The 27,560-nt window shown below is 29.5% G+C and overlaps 3 protein-coding genes across 3 annotated transcripts; all 3 read left to right on the top strand.

Moving 5' to 3' along the window:
• Window positions 1–4,283: 4,283 nt before the first annotated feature.
• On the top strand, window positions 4,284–6,437 carry Tsp_10526 (zinc finger protein). Its single transcript, XM_003372246.1, has 4 exons — window positions 4,284–4,350; window positions 4,972–5,093; window positions 5,260–5,321; window positions 5,465–6,437. Exons 1-4 carry the CDS (start codon window positions 4,284–4,286, stop codon window positions 6,435–6,437), a joined length of 1,224 nt encoding a protein of 407 aa, XP_003372294.1.
• Window positions 6,438–9,677: 3,240 nt separating this feature from the next.
• Tsp_10527 (hypothetical protein) lies at window positions 9,678–10,939 on the top strand. The gene is made up of 4 exons (XM_003372245.1): window positions 9,678–9,765; window positions 10,021–10,106; window positions 10,286–10,413; window positions 10,888–10,939. Exons 1-4 carry the CDS (start codon window positions 9,678–9,680, stop codon window positions 10,937–10,939), a joined length of 354 nt encoding a protein of 117 aa, XP_003372293.1.
• Window positions 10,940–24,200: 13,261 nt separating this feature from the next.
• Tsp_10528 (7 transmembrane receptor) lies at window positions 24,201–27,437 on the top strand. The gene is made up of 3 exons (XM_003372244.1): window positions 24,201–24,695; window positions 26,710–26,932; window positions 26,995–27,437. The coding sequence occupies exons 1-3, from the start codon at window positions 24,201–24,203 to the stop codon at window positions 27,435–27,437; spliced, it is 1,161 nt and encodes a 386-aa protein (XP_003372292.1).
• The last annotated feature ends 123 nt before the right edge of the window (window positions 27,438–27,560 follow it).

Genomic DNA, 27,560 nt, shown 5'->3' with positions numbered 1-27,560 from the left:
TTCACAGCATCCTTATTTATCCCACTTTACCTCTCTCTCTCTCTCTCTCCCTTTCTTTCTCTTACTGCGCGTTCGGTTCTTGTCTTTCCTCTACCAAATCTTAAAGTCTTGAGGTATACAGTTATTTTTCTTGCATGCTAACTTTACATGAATTTACTTGAAAAACTATTTTTTTAATTCAGTTTATTATTTCTTTGCATATAACTGTGTAAAACCGTAAACGGCTATAAACATTGAGTAGATATTACAAGCTAATTATGACAATATGATTATAATATGACTTTTTTTAAATAGAATAATCACAGAGTTGATTATTGCTTGCAAAAAAACGTTTATGCGGAAACATATAAATTCGGTATAATCATGCTTTCTCCGTTTATCTCCTGATCAGATTATCGAATAAGATTGGAATTGCTCTCTTAAAATTTTTAGTAATTATTTTATTCATCTATTTCAATGTGAAATAATAATTGGTAAAACTTGTAATCATTTCATGTCGATGTAAACATTTATCGAAAGATATGTTATCAGTTTTAGAAGTTAAAAAGCAAATCCTAGGTTTCATGTGATGGAAATAAATATTTATCTAATATTGAAAAAAACTCTGCTCTGCCCATTGACTACCTTGCAACAGAATGTTTCTCGCAACTAGCGTATTGAAACGTGGGTGAAAAAGTATACGAGAAGATGGTAGCATTATATGCAATCGTCAAGCATGTGTTTGATATTTTGTTTGTTGCAAAGTAAGTTATCAAAACAGTTTTGTGTCTTCCTGCTCTCCATGGGTTTACGTGAAAAAAGTTTTTATACAACCTGAATAGTAGCAGTAGCTATAAATTGTACTTATTGAAGTGAAAAAGTTATTTCAGCCTATCAATGGAACAGAGCAACTGCTCTGAAAAGATGTAGTAGATTGAAAAATGCAAGTCTATTTTAGGAATAGTGAAAAACAGCGTTTTAAGCAACAAAAGCAAAAGAAAGTAATAAATAAATATTATGCATGATAAAAAGCTAACAGATGTGTCTGTCTACTGAATTTTCTGTTCGAACCGTTAAAGCCAGCAGAAACGGCATTATTTTCTTATACTTGTTCGTCACTAATGCTACAACGAACATGTTCATCACATCCAAAATACCAAAGTTTTGTTTTTGGCATTTTGATTTCAAAAGACGTATAAAGTAAGTCCTTTTGTATACGTTGCGTCGTACAACTTTTTCTCAGAAAGCACTAACTTACTCTTCTTTTATCTTCAAAATCACATATGCATATGTATAAAATTGATAAAAATCTAAAAGTTCGATTCCCCTTTGGCATTGACATTAATGCTGCTTGCCACAGGTATTATTTATTATGCATTTTCTTTTTTGGTGCAGGTTTTTCAGAAGCAACAGTCACTTTTAATATTCTCATACATCTCTGTTACATAACATTAAGACAATTTTAAAAATTTCAGAAAAGGCTCGATGAAAAGATTAATTGAATATAAAAGAAAGTATAATTAACAATGAATGCACTCATGATTGAAATTTATGTGAAATTTTTTAACTATTTCATAAGTGAACTTTTGGTAAAAATTTTCAGTACAGAAAAATGTATAAATTTATGCTGATTTCACTCTTCTTTTCAGTAGAAGCAGAGCACTTTGTTAAGTTGGACAAATATTTAAAACGCTTTCAGTTAAGGCTCTTAGTTGTATACAGCTTTTAATATTGTCAAATGTTACGCGAAGATGCAGCGCATTTTGAAAATCACTTGAAATGAGCTTATTTATCAAATCAGTTGACCTTTTTGTTAAAATGAAGTTGTTAAAATGCTTGATTGATTTTTTTATTTTATAATTTTGTAACAAAAATTCTTTGAAATTTTCATTAATGAAAAGTTTCTAATAAATAAATCTAGAAACTTAAATTTTAAAAGCTTTTATTCAGAGAGGTTGAAGTCAATTTTTGAGTAATGCTGAAAGACGATATGGATGCAGGAAGTTGTGTGTACCTGTAAAGTGCTGCTTTAAATCTTGGATTACGCTAGTGTAGGTTTGATTTAAAATTGTCACGTTTCAATTAACAAGATGTGATTGGTTCCTATTCACCTTTGTGCACTTTGATTGGTCTGATTGTGGACGACAGCTTCAATTCCGCGTCTTCGGGCGGTCATGCAGTGTAATGGCGAAATAATGACAAACAATTATTAGAATTGAACGTCTCAGTGCTACTCTTTCCTTGACCATTTAGCCGGTAATTAGGCGTGTACTGAGGGACTTGCATTTAGCATGCAACGTGATCGATTATTTCTAAGATGAATCAACTGTAATCTATTGCTCCAAATGACAAGAGCAAACCGATGAATAAGGGAAGAAAGTGGAAAATTTAAATATCTTTTGAAATTTTACGATTCAAAAACAGTTTCCTGTCCACTAAAACCGCATAATATCATCCATTTTAAGCTTGTATTTTAAAATGGAGCAACCAATATGCTTGCGTAAACAAGCCCCCCGTACAGGGAAGAAAATGCAAAAGCTCTAATTTTTGGTTGGCATAATAATTTGAGGTGCATACTGTACTTCATGGTTAAACTTGGTTTTGCAAACAAAAAAACACAATCGAATAAAAACAATGATAAAAACAAAAAGAAACAATCTGATCATTTAGATAGGAAATCATTTTGTTTTGAAGTGTTTGCGTAAGCTCAAACAATTTTTCCTATTGTACTCGCTAGAAGCTGACACCACAGTATTTGCATGGATTACTCACAGTTGATGCGGAAGAGAATGCATCAAAAATTACCAACACAGGCAGACAAGGTTTATTTTTTGTTTTTGTCACAGTCAGCAGTTGTGAACTTTTTCTTTTAAAAGAAAGATATATCGTAAACATTTACCTAGACGCTGATAGCAGCTTCGAAGGCGCCTATTGTTTTTGTAAATTTGAAATTCTAATTGAATTTTTAAAATAAGCCCGTCAAAACTCTTTTTATCTAAAATGTGCAACGGCTTTGACATTTTGTGATGCCTTTACAGCATCAGAAATGTTAATTTAAAGAACATCAATTTTCACATTGTGCTATGTGTAGCTGAAGGCTATTTATCGCAACATTCTGTATTCATGTTTCATGCAATGGTGAGTGATATCATAATACAGCAGTAGTCATTTTATAGCCGTTACACATTGACTTGTAACATTTTACTTATTTTAAATATTCATTTTTTACAGCAAATTATAATTTATTTTGCTTATGTTTTAAACATATAAATGTCGAAGCATATTTATTTAATAAAATGCCTTTGATTTTAACTAGGGTTTCAGATTTAATGTACACTAATAAAAGCTTCATTAATGCAGTTTATTCCTTTTTTACCAGGAAGTTATTTTTTTGAAACGGCTAACAGAGGCCTGTCATATTTACGATACTTATTAGTGAATCATTTTGAAAGCTTTTTTTAAACGCACGCAAATTACAAATTTCCACTTTGTAATTTTATTTAGCAATTAGATTTTTGCAAACTTATCCAGCACTGAACGTAACAGCCTGTATAAATTACCAATAATCAATAATGAATAATTATGTATTACTAAAATAAGAATTGTTCGTTTTTTGCTGAGAACAACGCAAAGTTAGCAGAAATAATAGCTTTGTTAAAATAATTAACAATTATGAAATTCACACTATAAATGGACTTTTTTATAAGTAATGTTATCTGTGTTTTGTGGAAATTAGGAAATTTACGTTAACATGAATTATCAGTTTTCTTATTTCAGTTATTTGAACTTTTTAAACGATCTGTTTGCTACCTTTTTTGACAAACTTTCAAGTTTGCTTGAAATTCTACAAGAATTTGGATTGAAAATAGTTGTTAATAATAGATGAAAATTATTTAAGAAAAAGTAATACTTTATCCTATACTGAAATATGACATTTATTGAAAAATAATATTCCGCTTACACCTTCGCACATGGAAAGCACTGCTACTGTTCTATACTGTTTTTATTTGCATTTCCAACACGTTGTTAATCGAATTGCAATAGCTATAATATTTTAAAACTACGGTATTCCAGCAAAAACAGAACATTTCTTAATATCAGGAAAATTTATAAACTTATGTGCATATCTATGCTTATTGTTTTGTGCAAAAGATTTCAACAAATTATTATTATGAAAGCATATTTGATATTCATGAGCTGTTTTGAATATGATGTACAAAAATACGTTTGATTAATATTAATTTGGGAAAATAAACTTGCAGAATAGCAAAATTTATACTTGCAAACACCGACTGAATGTGAAAATGTTCCATAATTTATCAAAGTGCCCTTCTTGCTTAATGACATTGAGTAATGTAAAGATGTTTGCATGTTTGAACCTAACAGCCAGACAATTTTGATTTATGGATACATTTACAAAATTTGCATAGCTTTGTTTTACATTGTGTAACGTTTTCGATTCATCATTCATTCGTGTGAAAATGAGCTTACACAATGGCTTACTTTAAAAAATGGTTTTGCACAAGCATCGCGCTTAAATAGTTAAAGTGCTTTTATTCTTAGACAAATGAGGATTTTCATAAGCAAAGTAGCAAATTGAAAGATGGCCAAAAAACCTAGTCTAGTTTTCAGTATTGACTTCACCACTTTTAGAAAAGTTTAGATAAATAGTTCGGTCGTCAATTTTGTTGTCATCAACATTCTCGTCCTAAATAACAAGCATCCGCGTAAAGTCCTGTTTTTTGGGGAACCCAAAATCGGTCAGCATCTCCCGGCACTTTCTACGTCAATCCTGGGCAAATCCCTCTTTAGCTATTGTTGATTTCTAAACTGACAATTACATTCCAGTACATTTTGTGTAATTTTACTTATGCTTAATTGGAAAAAAAATCCACCATGGGCATATATATGCCTTTTTATTTGGACGTTCATTCACGATATGTTCTGATGGTCATTGACTATCTTTTGATTGCAGGTTGGACGATATTCTAGGTCACAGTCAAGATGCTCATTTAGAACCTAAACTTCATGTGAATCACCTGAATGACAGCTGGCTGGTGGTGGCAATCTCCGGAAAGCGGATGGACTTAAAGCACTTCCGCGCATCTTCACCTGTAAAGCTTGAAATAAGCTTAGCAACCGGATGCAAGTGATGCGCGGTGGACAATCACACTTCAAGCAACAGCATTAAACGCTTTTCTCACATCCTTACGTGATAGTACAACTTTTTCATTGAGGCATCTGAGTTAAAAATGCTGCTCTACTAACCTGAATTTTCAGCTCGTTATCGGAAAGCAATCGACAGCAACACCAACATCTCCAGCGCTACAGCTCGACCAAGTGTAAAATGAAATTAACTTCCACTTTTATTGGAACTTCATGTTCAAAATTTGTCGTTTTTGTCGCTTTCGCGTTGTTTACTTTTATTTTCGCGTGTTTAAAGATAAGAATGTCAATTTGTAAAATGCTTCAGTTGTTTTTTTAGGGTTTACCTCTGTTGTACATTTTTCGAAGTGATGGACAAAGAAGGGAAAAATTCACTGCAATCTGTTGAAGACTCTGACGCTGTCAAAGCTTTGGACCTCAGTTTGCCTTCCAAGCAAAAGCAACGACCTACTACTGGAAGCATTTTTCCTTCAAAAGAGATCAATTTTGGTGTCAATGAAATTTTGGCGAAAAAGGACGTTCAAAAACCACTGGCTGTTGCTGGAGCGATTGGAAACCTTGGAATTGGAGCTTGTGCGTTGAATCCGTTCCGTACTGGTGACTATGAAAGTCAGTTGCACACCCTGGCCCGATGCCATTTACCATTCATTGCTGCAACTAATCCATTTTTGAATTACGGCTTTGCAGCCGTACCCGCTCCATCAGCGGATATGTTGCGCAGTTTAGCTTTCCCACCATCGCTTCTGTATCAGAGCGCTGTTGGTGTCGCTAGTCAAATGCCATCGCTAGGCCAGTTGAGTATTTCACACGTGAAAATCAAGGATGGTTATATATGCAAATTTTGTGGCAAGCGTTTTCCTCGCAGCGCAAATTTGACGCGTCATCTGCGTACCCACACCGGCGAGCAGCCGTACAGATGCCAGTATTGTGAACGTTGTTTCAGCATCTCGTCCAACTTGCAACGACACGTGCGAAATATTCATAACCGTGAGAAACCGTTCCGCTGTCCGTTGTGCGAGCGATGCTTTGGTCAGCAGACAAATTTGGACCGACATTTGCGCAAGCATGACTTCGACGCGAAAGTGATCAACGCTGCTGGCATTGCTCCAGATGAGCAGCTGCAAGGTATCAGCGTTGATCCGTCGTCAGTTTCGGTTTTGAAAGGTGACGATGGCACTGGAAAAAGCAATGATCAACAAGAAGAAATGGATGAAATGTGCATTCTTGATGAAGAAGAAGGTCGGCATATGTCCAAGGCAGAAGTTGCTGATCTCAATTTTAGCATGCATTAATCGGTAACTGAGCAATTGTAAAAATTTCTCTGTCCGATTTTGATGCTCGTGATGCTCGAATCAGGCTAGCAGTTGTCCGGATGTGCAATATCCGCATAATACACTTTCTTCACGTAAGCAAAAGTAGTCGGCCTAGTATTCTCCGCTTTGGTTTTAATCCTTGCAAAACAACCCTTTTTATAGAAAAATGATGGTTCATATCTATGTGTATTCTTTTTATCAGTTAATCGTACTTTTCAAAATCCTATTTGATATTCAGTGTAGAGAAGCTTTTTAGCAACAACGACCAGCATGTGTGAGACGCGCTCGCGGATACACTTTTACACAACCGGTCCTGGCTCATGCAGCTTTGTTCTATCAGTTCTGGCTTTTCTTAATTTTACGTTATCTTGCATTTATCTGAATTGAATTGAATTAAATTAAATTAAATTATTCAGAGATTGTTGTTAACCCACAAATGGCAATATATATAGCAAAAGAACGAAAACTTATGTATGGCTTAAATGAAATGTTTGGTAAATTACAGCAAGCACACTATATAACACACACACGCGCGCGCTCTCTCGATAACATTTCATATAGGAACAATTGTACGAAAAGAAACTCGAACAACTGACAAAGTGCTTTACTCCCTTTTAAAGTGGTATTATTGAAATATGAAAATTATGCAGTTTTTCAAAGCAAAATATGATTAACATAAATTAATGAAATAAAACCAACTGATTGATTATCGAATATAATCTACTTAAATGTAAAGAATTTTGTAATTTGAAATCAAAAAACAATATAGAAAAATAAGCAACAGATTTATCATCGTAAGTAGAATGTGCGACTAACTGCTTTGCAAAATAATGAACCACTAATTGACCTCTCAACCAACAAAAAAAACTTACGGTCTGCAGTGTTATGATGTTATGGAATTCTCACCGTGATTGGCATTCCGAAATTATTTTACTTATGGCAGACAAACAGTTAAAAAAGAATGATAATTATCGCGATTCGGTTCACTCAATTAGATCTCAAATATCTTTAAAATTAAGTAAATAATTTTACTCTAAAATTTTGAATGATGAAGGTACTTGCATATCAGTACTGAAGAGAAACAACTTGCATGTCTAAGAAAATTTATCCACAAAATTGTAATATTCTGAAATTAGCACTGTATTTTAAAAAATGCTAATAGACTTAAATTTTTACTGTTTAAAATATTTTTTTATAAATAAAGTTTTAATCAAATAACCTTGCTGTACGGCTTATAATAACTGAACTTTTTATAAGTTAAACAATATTTACACATATTGTTTGATCTTGAATTCTACACATGACAGAAAACACTTTTTTGAAAATAATGAAACTCAACATTGAATACATATATAAAGCACAACAATACTTTCAAAATACTATTCTGCAATTATAATGTACCAAACGTATTGATTTTCAACAAAAGAATATTCAGGATAGATATGATTGAATCATGGAATTACTGTTTTCCATAATTTTTAAAAATTCATCAGTAGAGATAGATAATATATTAATAGTAAATTTTAGAAGCAAATTTTTCAGCTGTTTAATCTAGTAAATAATGTAACTTAAACAATAACAATATGTTTCTTATTCAAGAAAATTTGTTTCCATTTTTACTTGCATACATTGAATGCATATGTTATTTTTCTGAAAAAATTTATCAACTTGATTAACTGATTGAATTTTCATCAGTTAGTTGAAAACCATACTGTAATTAAATTAATATCTTAAATTATTACCTGCTATTAATTTATTAACATAGAATTTGAATAACAAGTAATTGAAAAATGCATTTTAAATAATAAATCTTAATAATTAAAAATTTATCAATACTTTTTTTGAAAATCTTGCAAACATTGCGTTTGTGGCAAATTTTCTGCTTTCCCGTCTAAGGAAGCAACAACGGCTTACCAAATAATTATTTATTTCAAAGTCTCCCGGTCTATCAATCTCCAATCTATTCAGTTGTATACGAATCAAATTTGCTGAATTGTTGTACATTAAGTAATTATTAGATGTAATGCTGATTTCAAATCAATTCACAATTATTAATTTATAAAGGTAGAGATTTGAAATGAGAAATTTTACAGTGTAAAAAATTGAACACAGCTTCTGACTAGTTAAGTTTCTTTTGATGGGAAAAAAGTATGAATCACATAAAATTGCACAGCTCTAATCCGTCGGTCGAACTGCTTAGCAGACAGCTGACGCATGGCTAAAATCCTTTTCTTAAGTGTCATAATCTGTCAATAATTAATCGTTGAAAAAGTTTTCGCATTCAAAAATTACAAAACTATATATTTATTTGTAAGCAATATTTGGTCAAAACAATTTCCAATACAAACATGCACTCATGTTAAAAAATATATCTATATAAAGCATGAAGCATGTTTTAGCACTGTGAATTATTTTTAACGCTTTATGCACACGCAACTTTGATAGCACTTGCTGTAAGGATTATTAATTTTCAACTAGTGATCGTGATCATTGTCGCCTTTAACGTGGTGAACATCGTGTCAGTGCCAAGTTTGAAAGATTAAAAATTAAACTGTCATTTTATTAGAAATTGTAGCTGAAAAAATTGAAATTTTTTACTCCAACATTTGTTAATAATAAATTACAAATACATACTTAGAGAAAATTGGCAATTAAAAAAGCATGCATCAAGCTGTTTGTCATGAAAAAGTTCTATTTGAATAATTTATCATCATGATCAACTGTGTTTGAAAAGCTTAAATATATGTTGAAGTACTGGTAGCGCACGAAAATTATTTTCAGTGAGCCTGAACACGACCGACTAGAGGTTATAACTTTTATTTTTGAAACCAATCAATGTCAGTAAATAGCGCGCGTAAACTGTTCAAGCGTTAAGAAGCTTTCATTCTTCACTGGTCAACGTCAGGATGATTTTGTTTTCCGTTAGTGACTACATAATGATAATTATTATAATTATAATAATAATCTGCGGTTAATGCAAGCGTGTCCAAAACAAAAAGTTATTTCTGAATTGTCAACTTTTTTGCAAGTACAAGTGATTTATATTAACTTTTTTTCACCTATCTTCATTCATCATTTCAAGTAATTTTATTATTATTTATTTCATTAACAAAATCATACTACTCATACAAAAGAAGTGCTTTGTTTCTTGATATTTATAAAATCAAATTTTCTGCATTTAATAAAGAAAGAATAAAAAATTGAACACCTGGTCAGAAAATGAAACGCCAACGTTTCGCAATTGACGCATTTAAGATGCTGCATGCTGCATTCTACAGTATGGATGCAAAAAATTCATCCCAGATCAGTTTTTAATTTTAATCCACTTATTTTTCAATCGAACCTAGCATTTTTTTGTCAATAATATAGAAGTTAATTTTCTAAGCATGAAGTTAACTTGAAACTACAGTTTTTAAATTTCTATTATTCATTTGAAACTTTTTCATAGCAAACATATTTATGCTATATAAAAAACAGCTGCATGCTGAAAATTTTCCTTAATTTGTGCAAACTAATTGCAAAAATAACGATTTTTCTTTAAATTATATTTTTTTTATTGAAGGATGGTTATTTTATGATATTTCACCACTTTCAAAAACGTTCAGAAAGTTTTATCATTGCCCGATAATTAACTATGGCAAACGTTATGTTTATAAAAACTGAAACCACCTGCTACAGCTTTTGGAGGCATTAGCTGACGGTAATGAAGCTTTACCATTTTAATCGAAATAACATGATAAATCAATGTGTTATTAAAATACTGCGTATTACTGCATGCCAATCAATAGTATGACAATTTTTCATGTTATACTGAAAGTTTATTATAGGTTTTATTATTCATCTATTTAATCCGTATAAAATTCAATATGCCTGTAGCATTTAAATGGGATGCAAAATATGCTGCCCAGCTTTGCTTTGTCTTTTTCTCAATCAAACATGAATGCATCATATTCGAGTAAGTAATTTTTATTTCATATTATGTTTCATGAAATCAAATAAATGAGACTATACATACATACATATACATATACATATATAATTAATAATCATTTATTGACTCATTTCATTGGTGCATGTTTCGATGTGTGATTTAAAAATATTTTTTGCGAAAAGTATTCTTTTTCATAATTTTTATCATGAAGAAAAATAAATTTCTCATTTTTATGAAATAAAATGTAAATCAAAACAATATAAAGCTTTATTTAATCAACTGAAAAATGATTTAATTATTATATAACTATGCATTTATAAAAATATAACATTTAAAAAATCAGTTGATGCTGCATTTTATCATTACACAATACATTTATGCTGGTATTTACGTTATTATTAATGATAATCATTCAGTATTAATATTTTTTGTTTATTTTTAAATTAAAATACCAATAATTCTTAAAACATAAATCTATAATAAAAATTAAAATTTCAGAAACTATATCCAAAATATTTTTTTTGTTTTATCTGTAATTCATAAAAATTAATAAATCACACTGCGTAATTTGCATAGTACTGTATCATATGTGGCAACAAGTATTAACTAAACGGATTTGTTGCAATTGAAATGGTGGTGTTAGTTTTGCAATATCTGTCGCATACAATATTATAAAATTGATAAAATATAAAGTAATGACGTAAAAAAGGAAAAATTTAAAACAATAATTGTATTAAGTGAAAATTGATTTTCAAAAGAAATTGACAAAGAAAATTTCATGCCAAATTGAAGAGAAGGTACATCAATTATAGACTTTAAATGAAATTTTTATCTTAGCAACCGGAATTTGAATAATCATTGTACAAAACAAATAATAAAAATATTTAGTACATTATATACCACTGTGCTGATATTTTCTAAGACTATAAATTACGCATATCGTATAACGTTGTAAGTAATGCTGTGGCGTTTCTTAAAAGTGCAGCAGCATTTTATCTTTAAATGTGGCGGAAAATCTACCATTTTGGCTTTAAACAAATTGTAGTTTTATTACTGCTAAAAGTATTATTTTAAAAATGCATTTTTATCCTCTCTTTCTTAATAAATTATTCGCTTACTTTTTTGCTTAGTTTCAGAAACTAAATAAAATGAAATGAAATGAAATATGTTCTATTACTACAAAAAGTAATCAATAGAACAATACTTATAAACTTAAAGTCATGTGGTATAATTATGTCGTTATGCAAGCGGAAACATTGAAATCTTTTAGTAAAAACATTGCATGGTCAGATAATTTCCAATAGTACTGCTATAGAAAAAGCTATGTTTCATATTTTGCATTTCATTATAACTAGCACATGCTTTTATAAAAGCTATTATGCAAATTTGAAAAACACTCTTAGCACATGAATGTAAGCACAAAGTTATTTTTGTTATTCGTTTTCAACTAAACTACAAAAGCTCATGAGAGCATTCAGTGACCTAATAAAATTGTTCAATTTTCTGATTTTTTCTTAATATGAATAAAATAATGAACACAAGTGATGCATTAACATCGCCAATCAAGTGTGGATAATTTTTTGTTAAATAAATTCTACGATACTGTGAAATATTGTTTTACTCTCATCTCCCATGTGCAACAACAATGCTGACGCAATTAGCAACACTTATTCTGTTTCAATAATTTATTTGAAGCTCGTTTCAGCCAATATTTAGTATTTGATATTAATATTGATATTCAAATTTATTCTTTTACTTCTACTGGTCAAAACGCGTAATTAGTGTTCCATTATGAAATTCATTTTATAAAATCTGTTTCCTGACTGCGCATAATTTTGAGACAAAGTAATCCACTGCTACTCGCGTTATGTTAAAAAAATGTGCTATTGTTAGAACATTGGTTAGTACAAAACTTATCTTTCACTTATTTGTAATATATTTTCAGCAGTAAATAATCATTATATAAAAGATGAACTGCACAGTTAAATCTTACGTAGTGTAAATATCAGCATGTGCTAATCAGTTCATGAAGTTTAAAAATTTATAAAGCTGAAATTATTATTTTCGAAATTTAACGCATGACTTAATTATAGATTATCTAACATAATTTTTATGAACTTCACAGTTAGTAGCACTTTTTCGTTACATTAAAAATTGAATTTTTATTCAGTGTTTTGAGCTATTTTTTATTGATAAAGTTACGTGTTGTCCTTTTCTTTTTATTGCTTTGATAATTATCATCATCATTAAAATTCAAATTTCAGTGCAGTTTTTACTTTACATTTGTACAAATTGCAAAATGCTTGTGCGCTTACAAAATACATGAAAGATTTTACAATGGACATTTTCTAGTTTGTCCTCAAGCACAAACAAATACAATGTATATTAATAATGCTAATGCAAGCAATAAATAAGTTAAAATATTACAACTAAAACCTTAAAAAATAGCTTTCCTTGCATTAAAATTTTTAAAGTTATAAAGAATTCAACCTTATCATGTTGTATTACATATTTTAATGCATGAATATCTAATAAAATATTTGAATTGCTATATCCACAACACGAATAAAAAAAAGCATCTTTGCTCATTATATAAACATTAAATGTAATAAGTAAGTATTCTATAAGTTTGCAATATGCAATAAACGGTTCATGTATTTGCAAGTGTAGAAAAAGTTTTGTAGACGTCGTTAGAAAGTAAGCTAATTTGATTTTACACCCGCTGTGTTTATAAACTTGCAGCATCCAAACGCTAATTTTATTAACTGCAAAATAAAGTGAGTTCAGTTTTCATTACTGCAATGAAAATTCTTATCATATTTTAATATCCTTGCTCCACGATAAGATAAATCAGTGCTTGAAAAAGGCGGAAATATTCTATTCTATTCTATTCTATTCTATTCTATTGTAAAAACGGTTGCCAGGCTTTTGTAAAGCATATGAAAATTGAGCATTTGAAATTGGTTAAAATTACATTAAAATTGTCAAAAAATAGCATTTGTTGATGTGATCTGTCTGCATATTCTGCTTTTCTAAATTTCTGTTTAGCTGCATCAGATAAATCAGAATAGAATATAACAAACATTGACGCAGCATTATATTTCCAGATTTGTTTACCTGTTGATGATGGATAATTCTAGAAAAATGCTTTGGAAAGCATGGCTTTAATGTTTAATTTGCACCATTGTCTGACGGCGGAAGTCACAATATCATGAAATCAATGGAAAAGGGCAGCGTCATCACTTTGTTTAGTGCTTAGCAGTAAGGGCGCACACAGTTGTCATTTGATTTCATTCGTCTGTCGACGTTTGAAGTATGAATATATGTGACATGCTTTTCTTCAAGATTGATTTAATCTTCCCGTATGCTGCCTCTTGCTAAAGAACCAGCTGTCACATTTCATCGGATACTTTTACTTTCACCTTTTAAGTTCAACTTATACGAGCAATTATCGGTGGTCATCATTACTTTTATGAAAAGATCCAAGTAAGTTAGGAAAGCTTAATTCTACTTTAATGCATTACAATAAGAATCCTCGTAAAACATATTATTATTTCATATGATATTTTTTTACTTTTACGTCATAGAAAATTATTCAAATTAATTTCTTCTTCTAAATAGCAGACAAAACTAACTGCTCACAAATGTGTAGGGAAGCAATTTTTATAGCACTCAACAGCTATGCTGTGAATTTGAAGCTTTTTTTACTTTATGAAGCAGCGTAATAGTTTCATCATTTCAAAGTTCAAATTGGAATGCTTTTCTTGCTAAAATTAATATTCTCAAGAAAACAAAGGAGAACAAATATTTCGAATTCATTGTTAATCAGCTTACCAGAAAGCTCACTAGCGAACCCATTCAGCACTCTTTGAGATTTTATTTATAAGCAAAATTACTTTTCGTGAACAATAATTCATATTTGCATATTTTTGTTCACTTTAATTCTTGAAATTTTTTGTCGTAAAAATTTCATTATATCTCATTCCTATTTCAACGTAAGCTTTCAAATAAATGCAAATAAATTATCTTATTATCCGCTGGGACTGCCTTAATTAATGAGCTTGAAAAATGTTTTTCATCGTTTAATAAACACAACAAATACGATGAATGCATGCGCTATGAAGCAAATTAAATGCATACAATTCGTTTGAAGCACAATTTTTACAATAAGTGTGAAATATGCATAATATGCAGAGAAAATATATCGCAATAATATTTTCAGTAAATGACAATAATAATAATAATAATAATGATAATGCTGATGAAAAATTGAAATTTCTATCTGCACTGAAGAAGTTATTCATTCGTTCTTTAAATTATTTTTAAACTCAAAATATTTTAAAAACCTAATTTAAGATAATAAAATTTGCATCTAACGTTTCTGACTATATTGTGATTTTTTATTTTTATAATAAACAATTCAATGGAATTTTATTTTATGTTTTGCAGATTCTATGAACAATAATTTTAGAATTTTTCAGAAACAGAGTAAGTTTGTAACAATGTGGAATTTATTATTATCACATCTCGTACACAGATCATAATTTTTCAACTTTTAAATACAATTTTAGTGATTAAATGAACTGCAAAATTTTGCAATGAGATATTTTTGCAAACTTTGCACCCATGCTGTAAATATGTACACTCAGAAATTGTAAGCCAGTTGTAAATATTTGAATTATTTGCCTCACTGGACAACGCATATGAACTTGGAATGACTGTTGTTGGAAAAATGCAACTAATCTTGCTTTTTGCTTGAACTTTGCAAAATATAAAACGTTCACATGCTATCTTTGATGTTTCTGACATCAAGTCAGTTGGCAGTGTGAAAACTCAACCTTTTTTTAGGATCATTTATATTTGTGATGAATGACAAAGACCAAGCATTACCTGAGTGCTTGCGTTTCAATTATAATTCAAAATTCGTCTATTATCATAACTTTTCAACAAAACGTACTGCATATTCAATTATTTCAAAGTTTTTGCAAAAAAATACCTACTGCCTTTTTTTTCAAACAATAACCACATATGTCAGTTTTTATTGCTGATGTGAACTTTTATGGATTGCTTTTCATGAGACGTTTCATCAAGCTATTTGACAATTTTAACTGCAAAATAACTTTATTGCAATAAGATGATATTTCTTAATGATAGACCAAATTAAAATTTGTAATGTAATATAATTTGCATACAACTTTCCACATCCATTGTAAAAGTGCACGTTGGTAAAAACTGTAAGTTCACATAAATATTTTTTATATTATTTAATATAAAGCTTTATTTTTTTTCATACTTTCAAGTATTCTTTTATGACAAATGAATTATAAAACCGAAAGTATAGAAATGTTATACTACTACATTACAAAAGCTATGCATAAAGAAATGACTGTCTAAGTTGGTGCATGGATGTCGACATTTATTAAAATTATTTATTATTAAAATAGATATATCACTGCATTGATCATAAATTTTATATTTTATTGAATAAAAAATGCATGAAAACAAAATATGATAATTCTGAACGAGCTTATGATTAGAACAAATGTGTGCGTGTGTGTGTGTGTTGAATTTCTGTTTGCGCATAGTTTAATTCAATGCAGTGCAATGCACATTATTCATTTATATAATTTATCTTTAATTGCATAAATTTTATCTTGGTAAATTCACTGTTGCGTCATGAAAGCGATTACGTGCACCAAATTCAAATTTATTAAATAAATATTAACTATACGCACCTGCATATTTTTTTTATTTTTTCCAACTCCCATTTTAACAATGATGTACTCTGAATTGAGTGGTAATGAATGGAAAGTTTGAATATGACGTATAAATAATATCATTTAAATAATAGCAACAATCTTGAAAATATGACAATTATCTGATTTTCATTGTACTGTAGAATTAAGAATAATTAAAGTGACCAAAGCATTGATAATAATGATGAAATTTTTTCAACTTCAAGTCTGAAAAATTTGCTAGGAAAAACTGATCAGCTAATATGAAACATTAAGTAAAATCTAAATTCAGAATGCCACATCCGGTGATGAACTTATTTTTCAATCAGTAAACAGAAGTAATATGCTAATTTTGGCTATAGTGGAACATAGATACTGAAAATTATTAATTGAGTTCTTCCATTCGCTTGAGATGAAAAATTAGCTGATATTATTTCAAATTATTAATTCTTATTTATTTTATTTATTCAAAATATGATTTATTATAATTGTAAGGTACGAATTTGTTTTCATTTTTATTTTCAAAATTTTACTTTCTTTACCTTTGACATCAAATATTGAACATTGAGAATGTTGAAGGTGCTTATTTTAAATTCGAACATTGTAAGTAATATTCATCACAAATGGACATTTACTATGTATGCAAAAAGTGCAACGATGAGACATAATGAAAACTGGCTGTGGGGATTTAAGGTGAACGTATAAAAATTAAAATGGAAATGTAAAATTTTCAATACGTTACAGCTTGACGTTACAGCAGATCATGCTTCATTTATAATTCCGTGTAAGCCTCTCATTAGCTAATAAGGGAACAATTTCACCCCTTTTTTGGAAGCGCATCTTACATAATAACAATGGTGATAAGTACTTAGAAACAAAGCATCACTGACATTTATTTAATGAGATTTTTTTATTAACTCTGACGTATATTCCACGTATCTTTTAATGAATGGACGCATTTTTGTCTCTCAAAAAATTAAATTCTATAATTAAAATTGTAAAAGCCACAGTTTTTATTTCTTATACTATAAAGTATCGTACGCACAAAGTGTAGCATGAACAAAGCGAAATATTACTATTGACTGCCGATATGCTTTTTTGCTTTACAAAGATTTTTATTCAGCATCATTGATCATTTTGTTTATTCTCCAATTCTGTCAATTGTATTACTTTGAACATTTAGTTCGACGACAACAAACTGAATGTATTCAAATTAAAAAAATATTTTTTCATGCTTGGAATAAATTCTATAAAACAAATGGACAGGGTAAAGTGAATTATCTCGCTAGTAATGATCTTTCAAAAGATGCTCTTTAAATAAATAAAATTCAAGTATTTGAATATTGAAAAATGACTTTTGCATTTCATCTGAATTGACAAATTTGAAAAAATTAAACATTCAAATATTTGTGCAAAATATTTGGATATTTTGATTTTGTTTCAAGGAATGGTATAATTTTAATTAATAATTATTCTTATTTTCCGTATTTTTGTTTTTATTGAACAAAAAAAAGAAGCATTTTTGTATTAGTCAATAATGACACGACCCTGTAATTACCATCGATCACCAATGTAGCAGTGGTAAATCATTGCTTCAGTTTTAATTAACGGATTGTTCAGAAATGTGAACAGCGCTAATTTCATGAAAGTTCCCTATTTTGAAAGTTGACATTGCATTGCGTTGAATGATCACATTGGATCACGGAAATAACACATGCATTGCTTAACATGAATGCAAAGGGATGTTTTTCAGAAAAAAAGAAAGCACAATTAAAAATTAAGCAATTAATACTAATTTCCATTCCATCACTTTTAGAACATAATATGAATTTTCCACAGTAAAGGAATTTCATAGCAAATCGTTGAAAAATATACTACTAATAATAAAATACAAAATATACTCAATAATATATGTATAAATCATCCATTACACCCGCACAAACACGCCACATATGAATATATGTGAATATATGTAGGAGGTATTTTCAAAAATATAATTAAAAGCAAACTACTAAATGCCAATTGAAGAATATTCATTCTTGCATGAAATCCTTTGTTTCAAATAATCAACTATTCATTCTTTTACAAATGCTTATTATTGATAGAAAATTCAATTAAATTGATCAGCAAATTAAAATATTCCCTACATTATGCACGATAAACAAAATCTTCTACAAATAGTTTGAATGTTTAGGCGCAGTTTGCTTCTTCGTCAAATTTTCAGGTATTTCGATTTTGTATTTTTCAAATATTCACATCTAAGCGAATTTTAAAGCTGTGCTCAGTAATTATTGTCTCATTTACACACCAGCGGTTAGATATTTAAATATAGTTTTGCTATTGCATTACAGTGTACGATTCTTTAGTTTCCAGTGCATGATGGGTTTTATATGAATAATACTATACCACTAATAGAAAAATAAAAATCAGTTTTATAATTTCTACTTTTTAAAATTGAATCACGACGAAGCATGCAGACAACAATGTTATTCATTTTTGTTGTATTTTTGATGCGAGATTAATTTTAACAAATTATTTTTAATTTTTTCATAAAATTAATAAGAAATTCTACGACTACGCGCATTTTATGTCATTTTCTCAAAAAAGCCAAGTGTTTTTTAATTAAATTGGTTCGAATATTGCAGAGTATCGAACAAACAAAGTGGTGCCGTGTGCTGCGCATGAGTAAATCAGGAATGTTTCCATTGGCAATTATTGCACAGTAAAATTTAATTAAACATAAAAGCATGCTTAGTATTTCATTCGGGGTGAAAGAAATCATTATACAAACTGACGCTGATAATTTGGCATAACAAGATTTTGCAAAGCAAACAATCAATCCCGTATCAAAAAGACAGTTTATATGAAAAGTGAAATTTTTTGAATTTATTGTTTCCCTTTTGACACTTCTGTGACTTATACTGTGAAGCATTTAAAATGACATTCAGAATTAGTGCTGACTACTAATGCAGAACAGAGAACAATCACCAAACGGTATTCTAATTTGAGTGTTACATTTCAAGCTGAAATTGAAATTTTGTGCTTCTTCATTGCACTATTACTACTACTACTACTACTACTATTATTATTATTATTATTGCTCGTGAATGAATGTCTAAAAAGAAATGTTTCTCAGCCTATGTAAAGCATTGGTGTTCAAAAAAATTCACAATTTATAAAGGAATCGAAAAAAATTAATAAAAAAGTAAAAACAAACAAACAACACCAAAAAACTGTGAACTTACCAAGTTGGAAAGACTATGTTGTTCGAAGTAGTCAACAAGATTTATTTAGGAATAAATGGCGTGTTGCTGCATAGAGTAAAATGGCATTGAAAATAGAGAGGCACTGATTGAGCGGTTAACGAAGAGGAATGCATAAAGTGAAATATTCATTGTATTTGCTAAATAATTATGCATTCGCAAATTTCCATACATAGTATAATACCAACTGATGTATGAATAAGATTGTGCTACAAAAATTTGCATACAAATCTTCAGTGAAATTAATGTACTTGATTATAATTGCTTGTACGAAGTGCTATATATTGTTTTTCTTATTTATTTTTTTTAGTAAAAGCTGACTAAATTAATACTAAAAACACGTACTAGATTATTATTAAATTGAGTGCTGTTTTACAAAATAAGATGTGAAGCTAATGATACGAGGCATGAAATCTTTTAATCATGCACCACATTTGATTATTTTATTTCCAAATAAAAAAGTAAACTATTTTATAATAATAGGTATTATTAAATCTTATCGATGTTTTTTGACGGAAAGTCCGGCATCAATGAATTTCTTTAATTTTGAAACTTTTTATTTCCGTTACACCAAATATTTATTTCATTTATTACAAATAAATAAGGAATGCATAAGAGTATAATGTCGTTATTAATGTAAAATAAATTCATTTGATCCATGTTTTATAAGCATCGAATTACTTCATTTTATTCGCTCACTTTAACATTTTGTTTTTATCAGATCAGAACTGAAATGATTTAAATCATATGTGAAAAACATTTGTACTGTCTCCGTTATTATTCATAATGCGTTAAATGATGAACATCTTTCAAACTTGAAAGTAAAATATCTTTAAATTATTCAAAATTTACATATATTCATTTCCGCTTACCTATATAACGCCCGTTTGGTTCATAGCATAATTCTATTGGTTTTAATAAGTTAATTTTATTGAAAATTAAATTTTAATAACTACTAGTTTGCTAATCAATTTTTGTATTATTTATGCTTTACACGTAAGTCAATTACAATGTAATTCAAATGAAACTTGTAAAAAATAAACACAAATGTAATAAATGACAGAATCTTCAGCTGTTGAATATTTTCATTTATATCTTGAAACAGTAATTAATTAAATTACGACTGGCACTTTAAATCTATTTTGTATAATATTCAACAAGTTACACTGCTCAGTTACTGTAATAATAATAGTCTGAACAACTTTTTGAATATATCAAAATATAAGGACGGGTAGTAGTTAAATTAATACAGAAATTTGAAAACATCAACATGCTAACATTAGAAGTAATAATATTGTTTTCCATGGCATAGTACATACTTTAAAAATTAGACACAAAAATACTACTGCAGTGATTGTAAAAAATGTTTAAGAATTATCAAAAGTTTTGAAATCGCACATAATCATACAGTTATCCCATTGTTACATTTTATTTGAAGGAAATGAAACGTTAAAAAATATTTAATTTAGTGCATTTCTATTTTTCAATAGAGACTGAACTAAAATTGTGAAAATTATAAATGATTTGAAGTTTTATTTAAAAATTTTCTTAAATCAAAGCATTTTCGACTTACTTAATGAGGATATAACTTTCATGATGCAACTTTAGTGTTGAAAAGAATCAGCAATGCACCTGATTACGTGATCATTTCATCTGCATGAAAATTTTGATTATGCAAATATATTTAACTTTACTGCTTCACTGGTTTTATTGATTCACAAAAAAACTTGTTTACATAATTTGAAATATGATATAAAAGCTGTTCATTGCAGATTCTCTCATAGCATTATTGGTTGAAACAAAGAATATTCAAAATTCAATATATAATTAATAAAAAAATAAGAAATTTTTGACTGTAAATCAAAGCAATACAATGCAAGAAAAAATTATACAATTCTCCATTGTGATGTCATAAATTTTGTTACATTTTTTCAAGAAATCATATTTTCCGCAGAAATGCTATTTGATACATGGCTAAAAGCAATTTTATAAGAAACAAAAAAGCGCCTCACAGCACTTTATCTACTTTGTTTTATGAAACTCTGATTGCCAACGGATTGCGTTGCATTTGGGAAGTTTGCTTTGAAATGGATTACAAAGAGTACTACTCAAAATTTCCAAACGCATTAATGTGGAATTCATTCCATCAGATGCTATACGTATAAACAAATATCAAAAAAATATATATGTGTGTGTGTGTGTTGCGTCAGAGAAACTGTGCTATAACAAAGTACAACTGATTGCCTTTTCATACAAAATTTTTATGGTAAATTTTTGAACCAGCAAAGTTGGTATTACTTTTTGCAGATAGATAATAGTACATTTGATCGTCTATTTTGATTAGGAACACTTGATATTATTTAAAATTTTTACTCATCCTAAAATAAATACATATATAATTTGTTTGCATTAGGACAATTTAAAAATAATAAAAGGTTCCACTAATGTATTAATAATAGGATTTAATTCTGAATTCTGTAAAATTTGTAAATAAGCTTATTCAGTTGCTCAGATGCATGAATTGAGCACATTATTGAAAAGTGTTTATTTAGACGAGCCAATACACATATTTTGTGAGGAATTTTCCGGAAATTTTAATAATTTTACGTGAGCTTTCAGTTTTTGCTTACAAAATGATGTTTATATTTTTTTGTTTTTATTTATGAAATGTATATTTTGCTCAAAATTTTCCATTCATTTTCATCAAAAAGATTTTAATTTGATTTATAAATAAAAGACAGTCTTTTGTGATACTTCTGTTTTTTGCTAAAACAGAAATGTGATATTTAAAAACTATCTGTTTGTTCATTTAAAGTTTTATAAATAAATACAACTGCTGAACTATTTTGTTCTGACTTCACCGGCATGTTAAAATATCAAATTAAATACATGAAATTATTGATTTTAAATTGGGCCGAATCGATTGAATTTATAATTCCAAAGTACACTGATATATAAAGAAATTGAAAAGGCTTAAAATCCATCCATTTTAAATGATCAACAAGACAAGCATGCTTCAAAACGAATACAGTTATTATGCTTTTGCAATAATTGTTTATGCAATAATTTTTAAGTAGTCGAATGATTATAAATGTAACATCATGATAATAGCTAATCATTTTAAATAATCCAAAAAAATTTTTTGAAGCAAAATAATATAAAGTAAGCAGCTTTAATGATAGCAGTAATGCTGAAGCTACAAAAACAGTAATAAAATTATTATTTAATGAAATTCAAATAAAATTTATTTTGTGAAAAAATTACCTCAAATAAAAATTAGGAAGAGTGCGATAGTGTTGATGTTGGCCAAAATCACAATGAAAATAATTTCGTAACGCTTAATATTTTCAATCAATAATGTTCATGCATTTTTGCAGATTCACTTTATCACATTTGCCGTTATTATAATGGCATATGGCTTAAGGCAACAGTGAATGGTAATTTCAATTGCCTTTGTTGCTTTGCACGATTGTTATTATTATTATTATTTATTTATTTATTTATTTTTGAGTGATTCATTAGATGAAGTACTTAGCTGTTGATGATGGATTCGATATTCTAATTAGCGAGTGCATTTCTTTTCGCCCAAAAGTCTCCACCTGCACTGCAATGCAAAGCATGGTGGGGCAATTTTGATTAAACTATTTTCTCGTTCTGACACAGGACAAGCACAATGATTTAAACTAAAAAAGAACCACTTTGAAACTACTCAGTAATGATTGTCAAAGCCAGTCAATCTCCAGAAAAGGCGATGTCGCTTAAATATCAGCAGCCTCTGCTTCTGCGTACCGGTTTAATTAAGCCATGCGCAGGGGCGTTTCGCTTGAAAAAGAAGCGTACATCTAATTTGTCAGCTAAATTGCACAGCCATGTTCTTCTTCACTTGTTTATACTTTTAACACTTCATAGCCAGTGTAGTTGGTAGTCAGACCCGATTTGAAGTATCTAGCATCTTTTTTTTCCCTTCTTATATTTATTATATCATTTTTCTTAATTAATTGTATATTATACAGCAAGCTATTGTTAATTGTAAAATTAATGTTTATCTCTATATCTAAGCAAGCAAGTGTTCATCGTGTTCAGCATAATTACGTGAATCTTCCATTTTAGAGATGAGAAAATTAATTATGCAAATGCTCAGCGTGCTGAAAAGTGTAAAAGAGAATTTTGAATTTCATAATTCTATCTATCATTTGAATTATACAATAATTATTCATTAAAAAAAGTAAAAAGAAAAACAAAAGATAAAAAAGATACTCATGTTATATGTGTACAAATTTTCAGTGACAGTCATTGCGTGCAAGCGGCGGCAGTCCGTGTTGAAGCAATGACAGTGTTATTCTAGATAAAAGCCAAGTTAAATAGTATAAATGGACATTTTCAGAGTTGGTTTATTTTATTTATTATAGAGTAAACAATTGAAGACGGCGAGCGGTATAATTTACAAAGTACATAAAATTGTTATCTGTTTATAGGTGAAGCTATAGAGGAAGCAGTCGGCTCGCTTTTGTACATAAGATACAATCGACTCAGTCGTTCACTGTTTGTTAGAAACCGTCTATCTTCCATTAATTGTCGCTTTTTCAGCCGAAAAGCTTCCATAGAAGAACTCTGCGTTTTCCATTCACACGAACTTCTTAAATCGATTTTGCATTCTTCTATTCATGATTAATCAAGGAGGTTACGGCAGTAGGATATGCTTTAACAGCGCTGACGAAAAATACAGTGTCATTTGTTGGCTCGAGCTGCGTAATTCGGCAGCGCTTTTGAAACAAAATTCAATTCAATTTACATTAGAAAAAGCCAACAAGCAATGACCAACAAAACTGCTTTCAACACATCCGACGGGTACGACGTGGAAATGATGTACCTGACACCGGATATGGTTTTCGGACCGCGCAACATTATGGTCATCTGTTGTTACAGTGTTGTGCTGTTGTTATCAGCCGTCGGCAATGTGACAATGCTATTGATATTGCTGAAAAATTTTTCACGCACCCGATCCAACCGAGTGTTCACGTTGCTGCTCCATCTGAACATTGCCGATTTGCTTGTCACGTTCATTCACATGCCCAAAGAAATTGGACACACGGCCACTGTGCAGTGGCTTGGACCTGACTGGCTCTGCCGGTCGACGAAATATATGGACGTATTTGGCATTTATTTATCCTCCAATTTACTTATATGCATGTGTGTGGATCGCTTTTTGGCCATTGTACATCCAATGTTCAGCTTCAGAGCTCGGCAAAATGTTCGCAACATGCTAATCGCTTCCTGGATTATTGCGGCCCTTACGAGCTCGCCACAGGTAAGTTATATTCAGAATATTTTTTCTTATCAAAGGAAAATGAATGTTGAAAACGATTAGCTGAATCGAACAATTTCTTCTTTGTAACGTGTAAAAATATTTAATTTTCCCAATAATCATTGCCATTGCATTGGTTTTCTTATTTTAATCAAAAAGAGAAAAAGATTTCCATTCGATTTGAAATTTAATTACATAAAATTTCATTCAAATCGACAATTGCATGATGAACAACAAGAACAAATATGATTCACTTCACTGTACTTGGGATAAGTAATAATGTTTTCATTGTACAGTGAAATTTATATTTGAAACATTTGCCCAACACAACATTGTTGTACTAGGTAGACTTTTATTCTTTTCAGTTATTAGTTTCATCGGTTGACAAAATATCATGAATATAGTGTAAATTAAAAAATGTAAAATGGTAAAATGCATAATTTATATGTAACATTTATTATGTACGTTGTAATAATTTGAATGTTTTGTACTGATACATTGTGCTTTATTATATCCAAAAGGAGTTGCTCCTATGACAATTGTAAGTAAATAAAAATGCTTCAGGCTTTCAGTAATTGCCATTTTCAATTTGTCTCTATCTACAAGTTTACTTAATAATTCAGAACAAAAGCATTACCTTAAAAAGCAAACATACCAGCAGTATGATATTAAATGCACACTGGTTCTTTTATTGTATTTCAATAAGATTAATGAAAACATCATAAAAGATAATAATATTATTGTACGTTTTATTTTTCATTTGATATTTTTTAAAATACAGTACAAATATTCACTTGTTTAGAAATGAATTTCAATAAAAGTTATTGAAATAAAAAAAGGAATTGAATAATAATAGTTTATATTTTATATTATTAAAACATACAAATGAAACTTACATTTGAAGCAATTGAAGCAAAGTAAATTGGCACTTTCGAACTAAGTAGCAACTATTGCCAAGCAGAATGTAGATTCATTTTGGATTTTATGCTTTTAGAAGGTACTTTCGGAATTCTGTTGCATCAGTATCTCATTTTCCAAATGTCTGCTGAAATTTAGGGTAATTTTCAACTGCATTATAAAAATAAATTTGTAAATTATGTTTTAGAAAGGGAAGTTAATTGTGATGTGATGAAATGAATAATACTGATGAAATGACATGCTTGTGTAAATTAGCTTCCAAACCTATTGTTTGAAACAATTGCTCAGTTGATATGCATATTTTTCTTCCGTATTAGCTGATAAGAATGGATTTGATGAAAACATGTTCAATAATTAGTTAAGTATGAAAATAAAAGATAGACGATTGGGTAAATATTGCACATATTATATAGAACTTGTCCTGCTGTAGCATTTTAATCAAAATTATTCGAATAGCTCAACACTGAATCGAATGCAACTGTAGTTGCAGTATCTTTGGAAGGCTAACATAGAGCTGTTTTGGCTGAAATTCTCTGTGCCGTGAAAATAATAGCACCATTATTTTTTATTCAGAAATTTCAAATCAAATTAACCATTGCATATATGAAAAGCAAAATTAACATACCATAATTAAATGTTTTTTTCCATAATTTATATGATTCACTGATATTATTGATTAGTTTTCATGTGATTAAATCGGTTTATCAAAATCATAAGTTGAAGAAAAGACATACATGACAGATATTGATTTTTTATCATTTTTAAAGTAGCTCAAGAAAAAAAAACAGAAATATTTTACACACATTTGTATAGGAAAATACTTTCTTTGCAATAATAAGATTAATAATTAGCGCTTTTCATTTCGAATAGCTTAGTAAATAGTATGAAAAGCAAAAACAAAAATGAATGTAGCTTTTTAATCGATCAATTAATTAATTAATTAATTAATTCATACCATTCTCCTATTTATTTAAAGAAAATAAAATAATTATAAATTAAATGAATTGAATTTTTTATATTTGAAAGTTATGCATATTGTATTTTAGAAATGTCCAAATAAATGACAATTATTATTGAATTGCATGGGATTACTTTTCAGATTTTTACCTTCTGCTTGGCAAATCATCCACTGATCGATTGGTACAGTCAGTGCATTAGTGCTGCCACAGGGGCGTGCAATTTAGAAAACAGCACACAATATGTGCTCTTCAACACCATATTGAATGCTTTGGAAATTTACATCCTTCCTTTCACTGCGATAGTTTTTTGCTATGGAGGAATTTTGTGGAAGATACTTCACGAAGCGAAAGCTGGAAAATCAGGTAAAACAAATAAAATCAGTTTACACACTTTTATCATTACTTTTTTTTAAATTACTTTGAAGCTGCATCAGAAAAAGGCAACGAAGCATCGAGCGCTTTTCTGCGACGGTCGTCTTACTTTCTGATCCGACGGGCAAAGAACAAAACTCTTCGCATGACTTTCCTGGTGGTCATCACGTTTCTGATCTGCTGGACGCCTTATTTCATCATGGTCACTCTTCACTTTGTCGATTTGGATTTTTCCACCGGTGGTCGTCTTGGTCAAATTGAGCTTAATCCAATGGTCGAAAATTTCTTGTACATCTTCGCCATTTTCAATTCTTGCGTCAATCCTTATTTGTATGGATTTTGCTCTTTTGATTTGCGGAAAGAACTGCGCGAACTTTGCAGCCGCCATTGCACAATATCCAAATTCAAAAGGGTCCGCAATCTGCACAATCAGAACCGCTCTACTGACAACCAGTGTTCATCAAGAAGCAGTATCCGCTATTCCATTGAATCATAAAAAATGTTGGATTTGAAATTTTAATCTGTAAAAATTAGAATTTTTATTTTCACATTCACGAAACAAAGTTTGAAATGGGTGAAAAAGCTGAAAATGAAAAACAGCCAACGATACAAAATTATT

Source organism: Trichinella spiralis (assembly GCF_000181795.1).
Source record: "Trichinella spiralis strain ISS 195 chromosome Unknown Scfld9, whole genome shotgun sequence".
In the NCBI taxonomy this organism is placed as follows: domain Eukaryota; kingdom Metazoa; phylum Nematoda; class Enoplea; order Trichinellida; family Trichinellidae; genus Trichinella; species Trichinella spiralis.
This window is presented reverse-complemented; position numbering and strand designations above follow the sequence as displayed.